Source organism: Spermophilus citellus (assembly GCF_964194105.1).
Source record: "Spermophilus citellus genome assembly, chromosome: 18".
Taxonomy (NCBI): Eukaryota; Metazoa; Chordata; class Mammalia; order Rodentia; family Sciuridae; genus Spermophilus; species Spermophilus citellus.
In genome coordinates this window covers 69,215,880-69,236,346 of record NC_138200.1, presented here as the reverse complement: position 1 = coordinate 69,236,346, position 20,467 = coordinate 69,215,880, and the positions used below count along the sequence as shown (strand labels likewise).

General features: G+C 48.2%; 1 protein-coding gene across 4 annotated transcripts in view; it reads right to left on the bottom strand.

Moving 5' to 3' along the window:
- LOC308637510 (mitochondrial inner membrane m-AAA protease component AFG3L1-like) overlaps positions 1-19,735 on the bottom strand; it is a 29,284-nt gene extending 9,549 nt beyond the window's left edge. The window contains exons 1-12 of one of the 4 annotated variants that reach the window (XM_081273918.1): positions 18,559-19,728; positions 14,411-14,498; positions 13,728-13,796; positions 12,517-12,611; positions 11,503-11,652; positions 10,143-10,211; positions 9,435-9,559; positions 7,430-7,700; positions 3,503-3,640; positions 3,139-3,292; positions 1,177-1,284; positions 628-753 (exon numbers count right to left, since the gene is read on the bottom strand). In XM_081273918.1, coding sequence (XP_081130044.1) covers positions 628-753; positions 1,177-1,284; positions 3,139-3,292; positions 3,503-3,640; positions 7,430-7,700; positions 9,435-9,559; positions 10,143-10,211; positions 11,503-11,652; positions 12,517-12,611; positions 13,728-13,796; positions 14,411-14,498; positions 18,559-19,194 — 2,029 coding nt within the window. In that variant the 5' untranslated portion in view covers positions 19,195-19,728. Of the gene's footprint in view, positions 1-627; positions 754-1,176; positions 1,285-3,138; positions 3,293-3,502; positions 3,641-7,429; positions 7,701-9,434; positions 9,560-10,142; positions 10,212-11,502; positions 11,653-12,516; positions 12,612-13,727; positions 13,797-14,410; positions 14,499-18,558 lie in introns of all 4 variants that reach the window. The other 3 variants (XM_081273915.1, XM_081273917.1, XM_081273916.1) reach the window with 3 other exon arrangements.
- Between the last annotated feature and the right edge of the window lie 732 nt (positions 19,736-20,467).

Genomic DNA, 20,467 nt, shown 5'->3' with positions numbered 1-20,467 from the left:
TTGAACCATTATTGCTCTGAACATTCTTTCTGCCCCAGGCCCTCAACTGTCCTGGAATTTCCACAATGCATGCTGGTCCTTGCAGCAATGCACCACAGGCCCTTAGGCTTTGCTTTTCACTCTTGTTCCTTTCTGCTCTATGGAGTGGTCAACTTCCTTTGCCGTAGCTCCAATTTCTCTGGTTCTCCTATGACTGCTCAAATCTGATGAGGCACTAAAGCTTACAAAAGGCTGCTCACAGGGGTGAGTAGCAGGGAGCCCCTTGAAAGGTCCGCACCCATGCCTCGGGTTCAGACCACTCTGGCAGGAAAGTAAGAATGTTATCACAAGAGACTGGGTTTCTGCTACAGAAACACAGAGGAACCATCCCCAAGTGTGATGTGTCTTCACTTCAGTTTTCGGTCCTTACTAAGTCTGAACAGAATTAAAAACTCAAGCGGGCACCAATAGGCTGTGGGGAGAAGATCCCCAAGGCCTCTGAATGTCTTAACAGGTTCAATGTTCTACAGACCAGAGTGGACACTTGCCAGGACCAAATACGAAGGCACAGAAAACACCTGCCAAATGCCACCAGTTGGGCGTACTTGGCTCCTGGCAGGGTGGCATGTTCAGCCCAGCAACACTCACCAGTGAAGCCTGGAGTGAGTGCTGCCAGCTTCCTTGCCAGGGCATCATTCCTGAGGCTCTCATCCAGCTTGAGAGGACGCAGGTGGACCTTGAAGATGGAGGACCTGCCTTTGATGTCAGGGGGGCCTAGTGAAGAAATAGGGAGACACACACAAGCTCTGTGTTCACTGGACCTTCAGAGTAGGGTCCCCAACAGTCACCTCACACGACTGCAAGGCCAGCCAGGAGCACACTCTGCCACTGTCATCTTGCTGGAGCCAGGGTGCAATGGCAGGACAGATCAAAGTGCATGTGTGTTTAGCTCTTCAACTCAATGAAACACCCTAACTGCCTCGACCAATATTAAATCCAGTTCCAGGCCATGTAACCACCCAGACAGCAAGGAAAATGAGCACTGCCCAGCTGCCCAGAGCACCCACATGGACTAGTGTCCCAGTGGGAAAGTGTCAGGGAAGACAAAGACAATTGTCTCCAAATATGCAGCAAACAATCTACCCAATTTTTAACCTCAGAGGCTGAGGACCAAACCCAGGTATCTAAGGAACTCACCAAGGTAAATCTGGCGATCAAACCGGCCGGGCCGCATCAGGGCTGGATCAAGGATGTCAGGGCGGTTGGTGCCGGCCAGCACCACCACATTGGTGGTAGAGTTGAACCCTGGAGAGAGAACCAGGTGAGCCCAAGGAAGACCCAGGCCAGCACATCTCCTTCCCTTGCTGCTTCCCTCTGCTCACTCCACACCACACTGCAAGGGCTATCAGGCAGGCAGGAGGCCCAGCCCAGCTGGCTGGCCCAACCTGAGGATCCTCTCTGCTTCCTGGGCAGTGTCACTCACCCTGGCTCCTGGCAGTCTGTCCCCTCCTGTGTCAGCTGAATGCCTCTCTGCCAGCAGGAAGCCAGACATGCCTCAGCTAAATGAAGACTCTACAGCCCACCTCAGGGTTGTGGGAAGTCCCAGCACCTGGATCTCCTCACCACTCATTCCTGGTTCCCCCTGTCCAACCCCACATGATGCTCAGCAAGACCACAGTGCAGGACTACCCAAGGGTGGGCAAGGAGGAGCAAAGAACAGGGATGCCAACCAAGGAAGAGGGCACAGGATGGTGGCAAGGCGTCCACCCACTCCTGCCCACAGTCCTCTCCAGTCCAGCCCTCCAGAAGAGAGCACATTTGCTGTTAGCCTCTGAAGACAATAAAAGACTTTGGAAGCAATTTTGGCCTACACAGAAAAATAGGAACCCAGGCCTGACTGCTATCCTCAGACAGGGCCACCTCTAACATCAGCAAATAGCCGATTCCTGGGGGATGCGACTCTAGGAGCATTCCCACCATCCCCTAGCAAGACAAGTTCCCTGTACCCAAATTGCAACAATGTGGTCTATGAACACCTGCCCTCCTCTGGAGCATCCTATTATGTGCCAGACAAAGGGTGCCCACATGACCAGCACCCAGTGAAACCCTAGAGCCTTGAGACTCTCACAGGCTCCCAGGTCAACACCACTTCAACGTGCTGTCACATTCTGGAGGACTCTGGAAGCTGTGCCTGGCCTCCCCTAGACCCCTAGACCTGTCCTATGTACCTTTCGCCTTGGTTTTTTTTTTTTTTTTTTTTGGTACTAAGGATTGAACTCAAGTGCACTTAACCACTGAGCCACATCCCCAGCCCTTTTTTGAGACAGAATCTCGCTAAGTTGCATAGGGCTGTGCTAAATTACTGAGGCTATCTTTGAACTCTTGATCCTCCCGCCTCAGCCTCCAAAGCCGCTGGGATTACAGGTTTTGACCGCACCTGGCCCTCCTGGTTGGTTTTTTTGCACGTACTTTCACTGTGAAGAAACACAGCTTTTCAACTACAAGATCAGCTTGTGACTCTGGAAAAAAAATCAAAGTCAGGGGTGGTCTTAGGGACCCAACCTGACCCTCTAACCCTTTGAAGCCAAAGAGCCAATGAAAGCTCTTCCAAATTAAAAAAAAATGGCATAAATTGGGCACAGTGACACCCTGTAACCAAAACTACCAAAGATGCTGAGGGAGGAAGATACAAATTTGAGGTCAGCCTGGGCATCTTACTGAGATCCTGTCTCAAAATAAAAAAATAAAAAGGACTGGGGATGTAGCTCAGTACTAGAATGCCTCAGTTGTACGAAAAAACAAAACAGAAGAAAAAGAAACACCTGGCCTATATGCTAAACACACCTTCCCGAGAAGGAAACAGCCAGGTATTCGGGGGGACAAGACACCAAGCAGGAAGAGCTCGGCTGTTTCTGCTCCATCCATGGTGTGACTGACATTCGTCTGCTTGGTCTCAGCTGATTTTCCCCCACCCAGAGAAGCGCATCTGCCTCACTCTGCCCCTGCAGTGGGGGCTGCTACATGGATCAATACGGCCTTCTCCACTGTGTGCCTGAGAGTAGCCTTCCTTAAAATAGAGGCATCGGGGATTCTCTTCCGAGGAGCACCCTTCCAGAAACAAGAGGCTAGAGGAGGGCCTCCTGCTAAGGGTCCACTCACCATCCATCTCCACGAGCATCTGGTTCAGCGTGTTTTCCTGCTCGCTCTGGCCTCCAAGGTGCCCGCGGCCTCGCTTCCTGCCAATTGCATCGATCTCATCGATAAATAAGATACAAGGAGCGTTTTTACGGGCCATTGCAAACATGTCACGAACCTAGAAGAGGAACCCAGAGTCTATTTTGTTACACACACACACACACACACACACAGCATGGCAACACATCCTTGACCCTGTCCTTGCTGCTCTCACAGGTGGGATGTACTCAGCTTGTTGTCAGGGTCACACAGTCTGTTGCTAACAAGGTGACCAGTCCTCGTCAAGAAGTGGCTGGCACCTTCTGAAGCTGATCACCCTTTCACCTACCCTTGCTGGTCCAACACCGACAAACATTTCCAGGAACTCGGATCCATTCACAGTGATAAAGGGCACACTGGCCTCTCCTGCAGTCGCCTTGGCAAGAAGTGTTTTGCCAGTACCGGGTGGACCTGTGAGCATGGCTCCCTGCAACAAAAAAGAGACACTTGGCTCTCAAAGGGAACAGATGGAACATGAACCCCACTTCCCACTCAGCTGACTAGAAATCTGTAACATGGAACATGGAAGCCCACGTAACCTAACTCAGAAGAGTGGGCTCTTCCTACAGGAAGAACTCCAGAAGCAGAGCTGTTGGGTCAAAGGCCGGAATACATTCTGAGGGGGTTATCACTAAGCTGCTCTCACGCCCACCAGGCGTGAACCACAACGGCAATCTGGCTGGAACTGTGCCACAGCAAGACTATCCAGCTGTGCTGCCTTGTTGGTCTGAAGGGCACAGATCTCTTTAAAGGCACTTCTCCAGGTATTCAGGTTGGACATCTTTGTGTTCAATGTGCTCTTCTACCTTTTTCTTACCTTTTTCTATTCAAGCTTAAGATTTAAATTCAATTCACACCAGGGCGGTGGCACAACTGTAATCCAAAAACTACTCAGGAGCCTGAAGCAAGAGGGTCACACATTCAAGGCCAGCCTCAACAACTTAACAAGACCTTCTCTCAACATAAAAAGGGCTGGGATGTGATTCAGTGGTAAAGCTCCTTGGGTTTGATCCCCAATACTGGAAACAAAACAAAACATGATACTAATTCACGTCCCTGTAACACAACTCCATTTTTATTTTATGGATTACAGTTATATCTGAAAACTGAAAGGAGACTTACAGGGTGGGGATGGACTGCTCCATTTCTAGTCAAGAATGCTGGATTGCAGCTGGGCATGGTGGCATTCTGAGGCTGAGGCAGGAGGACCACAAGTTCAAAGCCAGCCTCAGCAACTTAACAAGGCCCTAAGCAACTTAGTGAGACCCTGACTCAAAATGAAAAATAAAATGGGCTGGGGATGTGGCTCAGTGATAAACTGCCCCGGGTTTAACCCCTAGTACCAATAAGAAGAATGCTGGGTTGCTATCAGATCTTTTTTTTATTGTTTTGTTTTTGTTTTGTGGTACTGGGGATTGAACCCAGAGGTACTCTACTGCTGAGCCACACCCCTAGCCCATTTTTATTTTGAGACAAGGTTTTGCTAAGTTGCCCAGGCTGCTCTTGAACTTGTGATCCTCCTGCCTTAGCCTCCAGAGTTGCTGGATTATAGGCGTGAACACCACATCCAGCTGTTAAACCCGCAAGATGTGGAGCCCTGCATCCTCCAAATGTGGTCACAGAGCACTTCCTTTTCCATGGCACATATGGGTCTGATACATAATAGCCCACGACATGGATGATCTTTATACGCCATGGGACAGGACACAAAGTCTCAGGAGCCATCCTTGCAGGCATAAGAACATTCTAGGGGCAGGATATGTCCATGGCATGCCATGTCCTATTCCTGTGCGCAGGAAACACATCTATGTGAGTGTAGTCAATTCTTCACGACAGACTCCCAGCAGGGGGCAGTGATGATTTGGGGAAACCAGCCTATAATGTAGCACACAGGCTGACAGAAGCTTCCACTCGCAGGAGCCCAGCCTGGCTGACAAGGGGGACTCATACTTGGGGTGACAGGCCTCCCTTGGAACCTGACTCCTTTACCCACTCCTTCCATCAGACACATTTTCCCCAGTAAATCCAAACACCCAGAACAAACCATATAAAATAAGTGTGAGACACACCCACTCTAGCACCTGGCTGTCAACAGAGGTGCAAGGCAGCTGGGTGGCGACTTGGCAAAGTTCCACCAGGAAGCAGAAGGCAACCATTCTGCACCTGCCACACCCACATGCTTTCTGGCCCCAACACACACCAACTGTAAAACAGACACATCCAGTGTCCTGGTTGGAATTCCTGGTTCACAATGGTTGCTAATCTTTTTGTATATTAATCACAACAAACTGTCCAGTGGTGCCCAATTTGTAGGGAGGAATTGGGGGAACACAAAGCTACTGAAAGGGCTTAAGTGTCATCTAAGCACCACCTCAACCAGGAATTTCTAGCCTGGTCCAGAAAGCAGAGAGGACTTGAAGTTTCTGTGACCACACAGGATACCGATCTTCCTGGTAAAAAATCCAAGCTTCCATCGAGCCCTAAATGGGTCCATGACCACACAAAGGCACCAGTGGACTGATTGGCCCTCTGTACTGTAGCCAGCTTTACCAGGGTGGTTTCCTCTCAGGACACCCAGGCTGCCACCAGCCCCAGGATACACTGCTGTCTGGCTGCATACTCCTGCACTGTGCTGTCCACCAGCCTTCCAGAGAGCTGTGTCTGCCCCCAAACCTGACCACGGAGGCTACTTGTTTTAACTTTGTAAGTTGATATTACACAAACTAACAAAACAGAGTTTTTTAAAACTCCTTCAAAATCTAAGGTGAAGGCTGGGCTGTGGCTCAGTGGCAGAGCGCTTGCCTTCCATGTGTGAGGCACTGGGTTCGATTCTCCGTACCACATATATAAACAAAATAAAGACATTATGTTCATATATAACTAAAAAGAGATTTTTTTAAAAAAAGTAAATAAAGTAAGGTGAAAGCTCTGAATAATTAAAGAATAAAGGAAATTTGTCTTATAAAATGTTTTCAAGTTGCATAGATAAGTATGACAGAATGCACGAAAATACACAGGTACTGCCTCAGACTGCACCTAAGTAAGTTCTTGCTTCTACTGAGAAAAACAAACTTGCAGAAAATATGTGGTTCAGCCAGGCATGGTGGCACACACCTGTGACCCCAGCAACTTGGGAGGTTGAGGCAGGATGATCTCAAGTTCAAGGCCAGCCTCAGCAACTTAACAAAGCCCTAAGCAACTCAGTAAGACCCAGTATCTAAATAAAAAATAAAAAAGGTTGGGGATGTGGCTCAGTAGTTAAATGTCCCTGGGTTCAATCCCTGGTAAGAAAATTAAAGATGTGGTTCACACAGGACAATTCAACAGAGGTGCAACTGGGGAGGATCGAACTCAGGGGCACTCAACCACTAAGCCACATCCCCAGCCCTTCGTATATTTTATTTAGAGACAGGGCCTCACTAAGTTGCTTGGGGCCTCGCTAAATTGTTGAGGCTGGCTTTGAACTTCAGATCCTCCTGCTTCAGCCTCCTGAGCTGCATAGATAAGAAAAGTATGACAGAATGCACGAAAATACACAGGTACTGCCTCAGACTGCAGTGCCACCACACCCAGTTTAACAAAGGATTTTGATCCCTGGAACTAAACTCAAAGCAATGACTGGCCTCTAAATGAAGACCAGTAAAGGAATGTATATTTGTGTTTTAAATTTTAAAAAAAGAAACAAACAAAAAAATCACACATATTCCCATGTCCATTTCTTTTTTTTTTTTTTTAAGAGAGAGTGTAAGACAGAGGGGGACAGAGAGAGAGAGAGAGAATTTTAATATTTATTTATTTTTTCTTAGTTCTCGGCGGACACAACATCCTCGTTTGTATATGGTGCTGAGGATCGAACCCGGGCCGCACGCATGCTAAGCGAGCGCGCTACCGCTTGAGCCACATCCCCAGCCCTCCCATGTCCATTTCATAGAATTTTAGGACTTGTGGTCTCAAGTCTAACAGATAAGAGGATTTTTTTTATTATTGTTTTTTGCATTACAATTCTTAATACACCTTTATACCACAATTTATCATATCTCTGTATACAAGATAAGAGGATTTCTACTGTTCTGTTCTACAAATTTCCATCCTCTATTGTTATTAATAAAATATAAACTCAGGGAAAAATCATTTGTCTGACATTCATTCTCTGAACAACAGCAATCTTTGGCTTTGACTTGGAACTCATAGCATGACTGTTTTCTGAAATCAGTACCTTTGGAATTTTGGCTCCTAAGTCCTGATACTGCTTGGGGTTCTTCAAGAAATTCACAAACTCCATAATTTCCAGTTTGGCCTCTTCACAGCCAGCCACATCTGCAAACCGCACATTGATGTTGTGCTTTAGGATCTTGGCTGTTGTCTCACCAACGCTGAAGAGGCCCCGTCCTCGTCCGCTGCGCCCGGCCCCCATTGGACCCCTTCTCACAGCATAGAGCAGGATGCCAACCAGGAGAAGAGTAGGCACCAGGCTTCGCAGGAAAGAGCTGAGAACCAAGGAGACCATTCATCATGTCAGCAGCATCACCTTCAGCAGGAAGAGTAACCCACTCTAGAATTTGCTGCACAAAAGGGCAGTTTCTTCTTGAAGAGTGTCAAGGTCTGTCTATAAATTCGGCCTCCCCAGTTCTAACAGCACTGATGCCCCAACCTACGTCTCCCTCAGGAGGAGCTGCAGACCCCTTGTAGCTCCTCACAGGTGAGGTCCACAGACCAGTTCCATCACAGCACAAAACTTGCTCCTACACTCTCCAGAGGCCCAATCCCACCACCCCTCAAGGTGGCTCTAGTCACTGTCAGCTCTTAGAACACACCTCGGCTCCAACCAGTAGTCCTGGCAACTGAGCCAGTAAGAACAAAACCCCAGTCGCCATACACAGCAGTACCCCAAGGAACACTCAGGAACTGCACCAGGAGACTGAGGCCCCGCAGGCCTCCCCACCAGCACTTGTAAGTCACCTCCAGAGCCCTGTCTGCCTCACTGCTAGGGTGTGAATGTCGTCTCCCACACTCAGGTTGGAACCCAACTGTATAAGGCGAAGGCCACTCAAGAGGCAACTGATGGTGAGAGCTGGGCCCTCATGAAGGGATTAAGGTCACCACAACAGAAGTGGGTTAGTTCTGGGGGATGGGTCAGTCATAAAAATGGCAAAGTTCAGTCCTACCCTCCCTCTCATCCTGTCTCCCCAGCACATTATGATGCAGCAAAGACCCTTGCCCAGATATGGCCCTTCAGCCTTGGACTCCAGACTGTAAGACAGTTTCCTTTCTTTACAAATTACCCACTCTCTGGTCTTCTGTCACAGCAGCCCAAAATGGTAAGGCCCTCACCTTCCTCGTTCTCACTGCAATCCCCACTCTGCCCTGTCTAGAAGAAACCGACTAAGCCATCACCACACCGACTCTTCATAGCCTCCTGGCCAAAGCTGGTCCTGAACTCTAACTCTACCCATTCAGTTTCCAAGCTGGAGGAGGGGCCAGAGCAATGATGTCCCTATGTAGTAAATATGAGAGCAGGACAACACTTGTGTGCTGTCCTGGGATGCACACAGGAGCATCAGAGATGGGTCTGCCCTCAAGTCCACAAGCACGGCAGGCACACACTGGGGGCGGAATGCAGGTTCAGAGAGCAAGCTGACGCAGGATCTGTGGGAAGCAAGTCTGTCTGTGTGCAAGTGAGCAGAGACTGCTCACCTGGATTTCTGACTCAACGGTTCAGTGGGAGTCAGGGTGCAGGGATCGCAGCACACTTTCAAAGAACTCCCACAGGGTTCTATTGCACAGTGGAATCTGCACTACAGTAATGTGCTACAACACCTAGCATCTTTGTCTTATTCTTCCCATTTAATGCTTTTCAAAGGTTACCTAGATAAACATTTCTTTGCTTCAATTCTCTTCTCATTAAGACCTACGCTAAACCATAGCATATATCTGCAACCCACTTAACTGGAAGGCTAAGGCAGGAAGATCTCTTGAGCCCAGGAGTTTGAGATCTGCCTGGGCAAGACTCCACCTCAAAAGAGTAAATATAAAATTTTAAAAATTAAGCCAGACCAAATGAATATATACTCTTTTACTACAGACACTGTAAAGATTAGCACATACTATGACATACTTGGGGGAAAAAAATTCCAAAAGAGATTCAACAGTATTTGTTTTGTGTTCAGAATCAGAGGCCCAAGAATAAAGTGTCTCATGTCCACCTCACCCCTGCCACTCACCCGTCACTCTCAGTGGTGTAGACCACAGCAACCTGGTTGGTTGGCTCAATCCCCAGTTCCCACTGAGCAGATTCCAGGTTCCGCTCAAAGGTGTCAACACTGCCGATGTTAAACCACACGTACCTCTGCAGAGACCAAGAGCAAGTTTAGGCGCACCCCTGTGTTCCCCTGAGACTGGCCCTAACACACACACACACACACACACACACACACACACACACACACCTGTCCACAGCTTGCATTCCCATTTACCAACTTCTCTTCCAACCAAGCCTCTTCTTCTAGCCCCTATCTCCACACATGGACAAATCCCACCCTGTGGCAAGCTCCAAACAGCAGACGCTCCCTCATTTCTGATCCCACAAAATTATAGGCTTTAAGTTCTAGATGAAATGCTGTGATAACTGCCTGAGGTCTGCCTTTGACCTTCTGTCTTTGTCTTTTTATTCTTTCCTCTTCCCAAACCTTGATAAGTGGTTCTCACATGTTACTTGGCAAAACTGAACCATGGTTATAGTCTCATAAGAGTTCCTATCCTGCTTGGAAAGCAAGACTGTGCACAGGTCAATGACATAAACCATCACATCAACAGGGATTGCTGGACACCAGGGGAAGCATCTTACTAAAAAAAAAAAAAAATTAAAACTGTATGTCATTGGGGGAGGGGAAGCCATGTGTGGAACACCCAGCCTGAAACCTAGCCCTCACCTCAGAAGATGCCCCAGGGGAAGGGATGACACGAACGAACTGTTTGTTCACGACCTCCAGCCGGTCCACCTGGGAGAGAGAACCAGACGGCTTAGGCCAAGCAGGACATTCAGGCAGACCCTGGGCAGTTTAGCCCAGGCCCATCTGCACCCCCACACACTCACAGTTCAGTACAAGCTTTGTTTTCCTGAATTCATTTCCATTTTAATCAACAGGAAACAATTCAAGACTAGTTTTTAAAATCTGGTATATCTGAGCACTATCATGCCAGACTGGCTTAAAAACCCCAAAGAAACAGGAATAAGTCTTACAGCAGAGTGTAAAACCCAACTGATTCAGACCCACCCTGTTCAGCCAGCTAAAGGCAGCACAGGGAAGCAGTGCCAAGCAGGGTGGAAATGCACTCCTGCAGGCTCCCCAGTTGTGGTCACCACCACACACAACCACACAGCAGGCTAGCCTGCCCCTCAGAGAAGCAATCCGAGGGAAGCAACTTGAGGGCACAATGTGTATTCTTACATGCAGCAACAATATCATCACTGCTCCAAAAGCAAGGACTTAGGGCCACGTGACTAAGGTGAACATGTTCAATCCTACGAACCTTCCCACCACAATAACACATCACTGTCAGGTCAGACACTTGGAAAAGACTTCAAGGAAGTGCTGAGAGCGGTCCAGTCCATGCACAGAAAGGCATCCTGGGCTCACACACTTGTCTCACCCCCCTCACAGCCACACCTACAGGTAGAAGATTCACAGACAGGGAAGGGCTGCAGCAGCTCTGTCCCCTTCCACCATAGGGAGAGTTGCCAAGGGCCTCTCTGAAGATAGGCATGTGCCCTGTGGTTAGACACAAAGGCTGTGGCCACAAACCTTAATGGGAAACAGGAGTTTCATCAAACAAAATTTCAGCTCTTAATAATGCCTGGGTCCAGCCAACACTCTTCTGGGGGCAACAGAGGGAAGGCACTTACTCATACAGGGTTTACACTGAAGCCTAAGCAGTACTTCACCCAACTCAGCACCCCAAGGGAAAAACACACAAGAGAGGCTCTGCTGGTGCCACATGCTCCTCTGTGGTCACCCAGCCACAGTCCACTGTCAAGGAGTGGCTGGCAGCAGAAAGTAAGGGGAAAGGAAAAAAACCCAAATCAGGAATGAGAACCAAAGTCAAAGATCAGTAGACAACAGAGCTGTCTTAGAAGACATCGGGATGTGCCGTTCTGCTGGGGTATCTCCTGGAAAAACAAAACTGAGCCATGAAGGACACCCTCCAGCAGGACTGACTCCTGGGGCACCACCTGTCTCCTGCCAGGGCATACCACCACAGCACCTCCCCAGGCAGCCTAAGTTCGCTCACCAGACCTCTGGCCAGGTAATACTGAACAAAGTGTTTCCAGGTGATCTCTTTTCCAGGATCTCGAAAATAGAAGTAGAAAAATCCCACAGATACACCTGCACCCAAAATGGCCAGATTTCGGAAATCCTTGTCATCCCAGGGGAACTCGCCCTGTGGAAGAAAAGATAACAAATTTTGCAATTAAATGCAGGTGTTTCTTTCTTTTGATTATATGTTTGTTTTTCACAATACTGGAGATCAGACCTAGGTCCTGGCTCAGCTAAGCCAGAGCTCTACCCTTGAGCCATCATGAAAAACGAAACTTCTCCTCTCAGATGTTGGAGTCACCAAACCCTGCCCTCCTATGGTACCCAAGGGGGACCAGGCATGTGGGGAAGCTCAGATGCTGCTCTCAGCAGGAAAGACCTGCACACTGTGAACAGCACACCAAACCTGCTGCTCACCAGAGGCCCCAGGAGAAGCAGCAAACCCACCAAGAGCTCTGCCTTTGCAACATCACACAGCATGTCCTCTTACCTGCAATTCTCCAAGTGCAGACAGAAATCTTGGCACATTTTAAAAAGTTCGTTTCTTCTGATCTCTGTGTGTTGGAATTCGACCCCCAAGGTGATGGCAGTAAGAAATGGGGACTTGGTGATGACACCACAAGGGCTCCAATTTCATGGATGAGATTAGTGCCCTTACTAAAGGGCAGGAGGGAAGTCTGTCCCTTCCACCACATGAGGACACAGTACTGGTCCCACTGAAGGAAGTCATGTTCAAGACACCACAATCTATTAGTTGAGGGCAAGCCCTCACCAGACTCTGGACCTGCCAGCACCTTGACCCTGTACTTCCCAGCTTCCATAATTATGAACAATAAATTTCAAGCTATTTAAAAACCATCCAGTCTAAGGTATTTCGTCATGGCAGGAACAGACTGAGACAAGTGCGATGCAGTCTCAGTCATGCAGCAACAGCACCCCTGGAGAAGTGACAGGTGTCTGGGTCTGGCACACTCAGATGCACACAAACCTTCTGCATCCGTTTCCACCAGGCAAAGTCATCCTGCCTCCCTCCTCTCTTGTTTCCATCTCCTCCAGGCTCAGCATTCTTTAGTTCACCAGATTCTAGGAAAAAACAAAGTGTGACTTCAGAAAATAATTATATACACTTTTTCACAGAAAGAGGACTCAGAGAACAGAGTAACGTTTTCCATCATGAAATTTTAATTACCCTGGCGCCTTTCAGAAACAAACAGCAGACAGGAAAAGGAAGATGCCAGGAGACACTGCTGAGAAGTAGCTTCCGATACATCTAAAATCCCTCCAATTTGCCCTTGCTGGCTTCAGACCTGAGCTTTAATGACAAATCATTTTTAGCTAATAAACATGGCTGTAATTAGGGGAGAAGAAGGAAGAAAGAAAAGCAAGAGGTAGGCTGGCACAGGTAGTCCCTACTCCAGAGAACCAGAACACAGGCCACCTCCCCTCAGGCAGAGTTCATCTCTCAGGAAAACCTGGACCCGGGGGTACATTTTGTGACAGTAGATAACATTAGGAGGTGGATTCCTGTGAGCCCCTTCTACAGCAATCATACAAGTTCCAGGACAAAACAAGCCAGGGCACAGGTAGCCCCCCTTCCATATACACTGCCACACCAACAATCTAAAACAATTCCATGCAAGACTAGAGAAGGCCAGGAGGACCCAAGGAAGGGCAGAATGAATCATGAGAGAGTAAAATTTTGCACAAATTTTAAGGACAAAACACAAGTTTTCAAAAAATATTCTGTTCATAGCAAAACATGTCGGCACACCTCCCATAATGCTTCTACCCATCTCTTCCTACTTAATGCTCACAGGTACCTAGGCAGAACACTTATTTTTGGTACCAGGGATTGAACTCAAAGGCACTCAACCACTGAGCCACTCTCCAGCCCTATTTTATATTTTATTTAGAAATAGGATCTCACTGAGTTGCTCAGCGCCTTGCCCGTTGCCAAGGCTGGCTTTGAACTTGTGATTCTCCTGTCTCGGCCTCCTGAGCTGCTGGGATTGGATGTCCTCCTTGCACCCAGCAGCAGGAAACTTTTTGCAGGAGAAACAAATCTGACAAATACTGACTACACTGATCCCAAAAACCAATCCACATCATCAAGCCATGATGTAACTTATTTTTTTTATTTTAGTATTTTTTTAGATGTTGATGAACCTTTATTTTGATTTATCAAACTGACCCTTTTACCTTTTTTGGGCACTGTTGATTTTTCTGAATCTGTGTTTCTTCCACTCCTCTTAAAGAATTTTTCAAACCCTTAGAGACAAAATGAAGGGGAAGTACTTTGAGAGAAAAGTCACACTCAGAAAAGCAACACTACAGTCAAATCAGGATGGAGCCATTATCTTCAGTCTTGCTTCCTTACTTACCCCACTCAACATACAGCCCAGGGTCCTAACACTGGCATAGGACTGGAGAGCCCCTGCCAGATCTCTAGGTGCTTTTGAGAGCACTAAGCCAGGGCCCACAGCCTGCTCTGAAGAGCAGGGTTCTAACTGGTTCAATGTGCTCCAAGATGACTACAGCTTACATATCATATCATCTGTCTACTTTTCAAATACGAGGCTTGACTGGCTCTCAGAATCAGACATGCAGAATAAAGGTTTACTACCACGCATTCCAAAAGATTCACCAAGCACCTTCCTTCTGAAAAAGTTTCTTTTTCCAGTCTCTCTAGATATCAGAACAGTAAAGGCATGAAGATGATGTATTGTGGCTCAATATGCAAACTAGGAAAGATGGCAAGGAGGACCTCCTAGTTGTCATGCCCCTTGCTCCCTGCTTAGTCACTGTGGGAGGAGACACTCTGAAGAAGCTTCACTGGTCCCTGCAAACCTCATATTGCTAACTTAGAAAAGACAGGCAAATACCTTTGGGTGGTTCTGAACACAGCCACCAGGAAAATGGCGCCAGTCTCCCCTGAAGAGCCAGCTGCTGACAACAGATCCCCTGGTGGCACTGAAAGAGGACAGAGAATTAGCAGATGACCTGCCTTTGCAACACAGTGCAGCATTTCCTCACAGTGGTTCCAAGAGACAGGATGTGGGTTGAGTATCAGCTTGCTGCCCTTCTTTTTCTGCTTAAATATGCATTAAAAATCTAGTTGAGGGTTGAGGCTGTAGCTCAGTGGTGGAGTGCCAGCCTTGCACATGTGAGGCACTGAGTTCGATCCTCAGCACCCCCATTAAAATAAATAAATATTTTAAAAAATAGTCGAAACAGGACAAACATAAAGTATATTCACTGCAGAAATTCACTGCAGTATATTCACTGATGAATTTTTATAGCTACTGCATCCAAAAGCAGGGGAGGGAGCTGACCATTTTTTGCATAAGGCCTTAACCCTAACTAATGCAGCTCAAAATCAAACATGATTCTAAGACTCAAATCTCACAAAATTAAAATACTGAGGCTGGGCCTGAAAGCACATGCCTGTAATCCCTGCTACTCAGAAGGATAAAGATGGAGGATAACAAGTTGGAGGCCAGCCTGGGCAACTTAGCAAGATCCTGTCTAGAAACAAACAAAAAAAAGGGTTTGAGGTTGTAGGTTGTTACTCAGAAGTAGAGCCCTTGCTTACCATGTTCGAGGCCCTGGATTCAATCCTCAGAATTGGGGGGGAAAAAAAGAAAATTTGAGGAGGATATATCTCAGTGATAGAGTGCTTGCCTACCATGTGTGAGGCCCTAGGTTTGATCCCTAGCACTATAAAAAACAAAATAATAAGAAAAAAATACTGAAAGAATCTTATGATTTATGTTTGATCAGCTAGGAGGTTAATGTCTGTCAGGTCAAGAAGGCACACAATTTTCTAGAACCCCTGTATTTCTTCAACCCTCAGGGAGGAAAATGCCAATTTTTACCATGAGCTGCTAACCTTACCTGATACATGAGTTAAGGACAAAACTAGAGGCAATTTAGATTTTTCATTGATTCAATTCAAAACCCACAAGAAAAACTACCAAAGTAAAAGGCAACACACTGTTTAAAAAAAAAAAAAAAAAATTAAGCACATTCAATAACCCAGTATTAACTGTATTCAACAAAATTCCAACACAACTGAAGAATTTGGATTGTATCCAATATTTTTTTTTTAAAGAGAGAGTGAGAGAGGAGAGAGAGAGAGAGAAAGTTTTTAATATTTATTTATTTAGTTAGTTCTCGGCGGACACAACATCTTTGTTGGTATGTGGTGCTGAGGATCGAACCCGGGCGACACACATGCCAGGCGAGCGCGCTACCGCTTGAGCCACATCCCCAGCCCTCCAATATTTTATTATACTGAAACTAGACCCATAGGTGATAACACCCATGTTATTTCAGCTGTCAACATGAGGAAGAAGCAAGCTCTGTAGACTATTACTCTAAAGTAAATCCATTCCCCAATTGGTAAAGTGCTAATTTATTTATCCAAACATCCTATCAACAGCCTCAGTGGACTAAAAAATAAAATAAGCCATAAAAAGATATTAAAATCAGGGTAAACCTAAACAAGCAAGTTCAGAAAGGAAAGACTGGTAGAAAAGGTGATGATGTCACATCATCAAGAGTAAAGAGTATCAGGTGGACAAGGACTTCTGCTGCAGCAAGTCCTCTCAGCAACTTTTTTGAGGATGGTACATGACACACTGAACAACAAACAATGGCTCTATGTTACCCTGACGTTACTATGGAACCAAAGCTGCGGGTCAACAGGGAATCCAGAAAAAAGGTACAAGACGTCACTACTGGATAGTGGCCAGATACGTCTTAGTGACTTCTTCCAATTCTTACAACTAGCCTAAGAAAGTAGGTAGAAAAGCAAAACTTAAGACAACTGGTAGCAGGAGGTGTGCAATGACAATTCTGGTTCCCAAATCTTCTCTGGTTTCTCTAAGACCATCTCAAAGTAGGAAGCAATTTTGGCACTAGTAACTAATTTCATAGATACTGAGAGGTATATATCCTAGAAGTAGAAAATATGACCCTTTGGGCCTCCAAAACTTCATAAAACAACCAATTCCTCTGTTTCACATCATGATTTAGTTCTGTGATTTGGTAGGAAACAACAGGTCAAATGTAGTTTTCACTATAAATGTAAACATACAAATTTTTTATTTGTTTTTGGCACCAGGGATTGATCCCAGGTGCATTCTACCACCAAAATACACCCCTAGGCCTTTTTTATTTTTTGAGGCAGGGTCTCACTAAATTGCCAAGGTTTGGAACTTGTGATCCTACTGCCTCAGCCTCCCAAGTCCTTAGGTACAGGTACATGCTACCCGCCCCTTCTTAAAATTTGGTTTCTGCCATTAATTTGCAGTTAATAGTAGAAAACTTGTTAAAATTGGTTTCTGCAAAGCCAGGACATGAAGCTGGGCACACCAAGGTCCCTTTCTAGTCATTCTTGTACAAGTCTGGTGACCCTTATAGGTCAGTTACATAACACAGCACACAACTGACACCTTTCCAGGCTTACAAGGCCCTACCTGGGACTGCACTGCCTTTCACTAACCACTTCTTCACTCTAGGCACAGAGAACACACCAGCTGCACCTACCCTAAGGCAATGCCTTGGCTATTCCACCTAACAAGCCTGCCTCCCCTCCTCCCCAAGCAGCAAGTCACACACATGCATCCCTCCTCCATTCCCTTCTTGTTATTCCCCTGATTTTGCCTCCTTTTCCTTCAGACTTCATATACTCCACAAGAACAAGGTATACTCGTTTATTGTCTGGTTACTCTTTTACACACCATGTAAACTTAAAGGCCCAAGGACTGTGCAGGCAGCTTGTAGAATGAAAATGACCACATGGAAGCATCAAGAACATAGACTTCCCTTGAGGACTGCTGAGTGCTAAGGTACATCTTTCAACTCTAAGGCAGATTGCTACAGCCTCTCTTTTTCACCCTCATACTTTCTGGCTAGTGAATTGCCAACTAATAAGTTTGCCTAATAGATAAGCAAGAATGACTCAGCTTGGGAATGAATTCAAAGACCACCCAACTTCCTTCTTCAATGTAAAAACACGGAGGTCCACGACAGTTCAGTGACTGAGGACTCACCTGTGCTATACCAATTCACATATACTCACTATACTACTGACTCTGAACATGTTAACAACCAGAACAGCCCTCTACAATGTGGACATGCAACACAGGTCAAACACTGATTCCGGGGAGGGAACACTGATAATAGGGAGGGAGACAAAACTAAGGTGTGTTCTCCCAAAAGAATAGACACAAAGAGAGAAAAGTGGTTTTTTTTTTTTTTTTTTTTTTGTATCAGGAATTGAACCCAGAGGTACTTAACCAACTGAGCAACATCCCCAGCCTTTTTAAAATATCTAATTTAGAGATAGAGTGTCGCTGAGTCGCTTAGGGGCTAGTTAAGTTGCTGAGGATGGCTTTGAACTCGAGATCCTCCTGCCTCAGCCTCCCCAGCCGCTGGGATTATAGGCGGGCGCCATGTGAAAACTTCATTCTTTAAGACATAACAAAAGAAAAAAAAATCAACCCATGCAATCCTTCTATCTTACAGTAGTCTGAAAACCTAACTTTCCAGAATCAAAAACCAAAAACTGCATTAGTGTATTAGATCAAAACTCAATGTGGTTGCTGTCCACTAGGATGGACAAAACAGAAGTAAAAGAACTTTAAAACATGGAATGCTCCGTGCTCGTCCTCTTCTGTAAGATACGGCCACACAGCACCTTCGTGCTGGACCGCGGGACCAAGCTCCAGCACCGGCCTTCCCGCAGCACCAGCCATTATGAGGGCGATCTGGCCACGAGGCTCCACGAGGGTTCGCGGGACGGAGAACCCCGAAGCCGTTCACGACACCTTCACGAGCACCGTCGACCTGGCTCGCAGGGCGACTCTGCGGGAGGAGCCCGCGTGGCACTACGCGGGGCCGCGGAGGGAGCGGGGGCTCACCGTCCGGGCAGTGGCCGGCGCCGGCGGATGGCGTCACCTCGACGGCGAGCGCGGCCCCCGCCCTGCCCGCCGCCCGGCACCGACGGCAGCGCCGGCCTGCTCACCTGCTGGGCGGTGCCGAGGGCCCTGGCGCCAGCCCCAGCCGTGGCGCCGCATCGCCACCGCATCGAAAGCAGCCCGGTCACCGCCCGACTGCAAGCCGCCGCCGCCAGCCGGTGCGACATCGCCCACCTGCGACCTCGCACCGCCAGGGCGCACGCCGACGCAGACAGGTCAGGGAGCGCCGCCGCCCCAAGTCCCCAGGCGCTGCCGGGCTCGCGCACGCGCAGTGCAGACGCAGACGGGTCTGGGCGCGCCGCCGCACGAGGCCCCAGTGCGCAACGGGGCCCGCCTCTCGCAGGCGTCCGCACCATCGCCTGACTGTTAAGGGTTTGGACCGCAGCGCCATCCGCGCTGCCCTGCATCCGAGTCGGCCCGGGCGCCGAGGGCAGACCGGGCACCGCCCAGACACCCTTTTCCGGGGTCCTCCGCGGGAATCGGCGCCCGGAGCGGACACCCCTCAGGCCGCTTCGCCCGTGCCTGGCGGCCACCGGGCTGCTGTGCGGCGGCGACGCACCTCCGGAGAGGAGGACCGGCTCCGGTGCCCGTGGGGCCGCGCGGTGGTTCGGTGGCGGTTGTGCCAGTCCTGGGTGCCCGCCGCTGTGCGGCCAGGCATTCGGACTGACATCGGAGAGCCCCATGCGAGTGCTCGGCACCGGGGACGAGCCAGCCTGGGGCTGGGCGGCCGCTGGACCGCGTCTCCGGGGGCATCGCCCTGTCCCTCCTAGCAGCCTCGTTTTCCCTTTCCCGGGTTCTGTAAAGGCGTGTCAGGCCACCAGAGCCTTCCTAAAAGCACCTGAAACCAGTGTGCTTCCATTACATGTTGGAAGCCCAAGGTTTAGGAAAAGGCCCCTGGATGCGACTGTCATCCCTAAGACCAAAAGGAGCAGAAAGCAGTTACCCTCGACATCAGATTAGAAGTGTTAATAACTTGCAGCCAAAACGCAGAAGTCTCTACGATGGCGGCCATCCGAGATAATAAAAAGTCGATGGAGCCCGAGTGGTGGTGCCGCCTGTAATCCCAGCGGCTGGGGACGCTGAGGCAGGAGGATCGCAAGATCAAAGACAGCCTCAGCAATGGGTGAAGCGCTGAGCAATTCAGTGAGACGCTTTGCCACCCGACCAGCGCTGGCTTCATGAAAGAAAGTTCGATTCATGAGTAAATGCTGGGGAGTTTTAGATTAAAGAGACAAGACTCCTATTACTTTTTTTTTTTTTTTTTAGTTTTTTTTTTTTTGCGGACACAACATCTTTTGTACGTGGTGCTGAGGATCGAACCCGGCCGCATGCATGCCAGGCGAGCGCGCTACCCCTTGAGCCACATCCCCAGCCCATCCTATTACTTTTAATACCAGCTCCAAGACAGCTTCTCCTAGCTCCTGCCTCCAGCCACCTAATGCGGTATCCAGGTTTACAGGAGGGAGAGAACACGCCAAGGACTAGACTTTTATTGGGGAACAAAAAATTCAAGGGAAAATCCCATCCAATGAAGCTTAAGGGGGGCAGCATCCCAAGGTCAGGGGCGATGATTGGGTCTTCCCGGAAGTGGCCAGGCACGCCTATGCACAGGCAAGCCCTCAGACCTGGAAAAGGATGGGGAATAGCTCTAACACAGCTGTGTCTAAGCGCCTCTCATCCAGCGTGCCATGATGGCCTCCCACAAAACCCTGTCTCTAATAATAATCCAAAATAGGGCTCAGGCTATGGCTCAGTGGTGGAGTGCCCCTGAATTCAATCCCCGGTATACCACCCCACTGCAACCCCCGGACAAAATGCCATAATAGAGCATGGAATGTTTGTTGATGATGTGGCTGGAAGAACAGAGCCAGCAAAATGAGCTGGAATGTCACCATCATTCAGAAGAAGGCTGAGTTTGTTTCATGTCTTACAGGTGGGAACTCTATAACTAGAGTG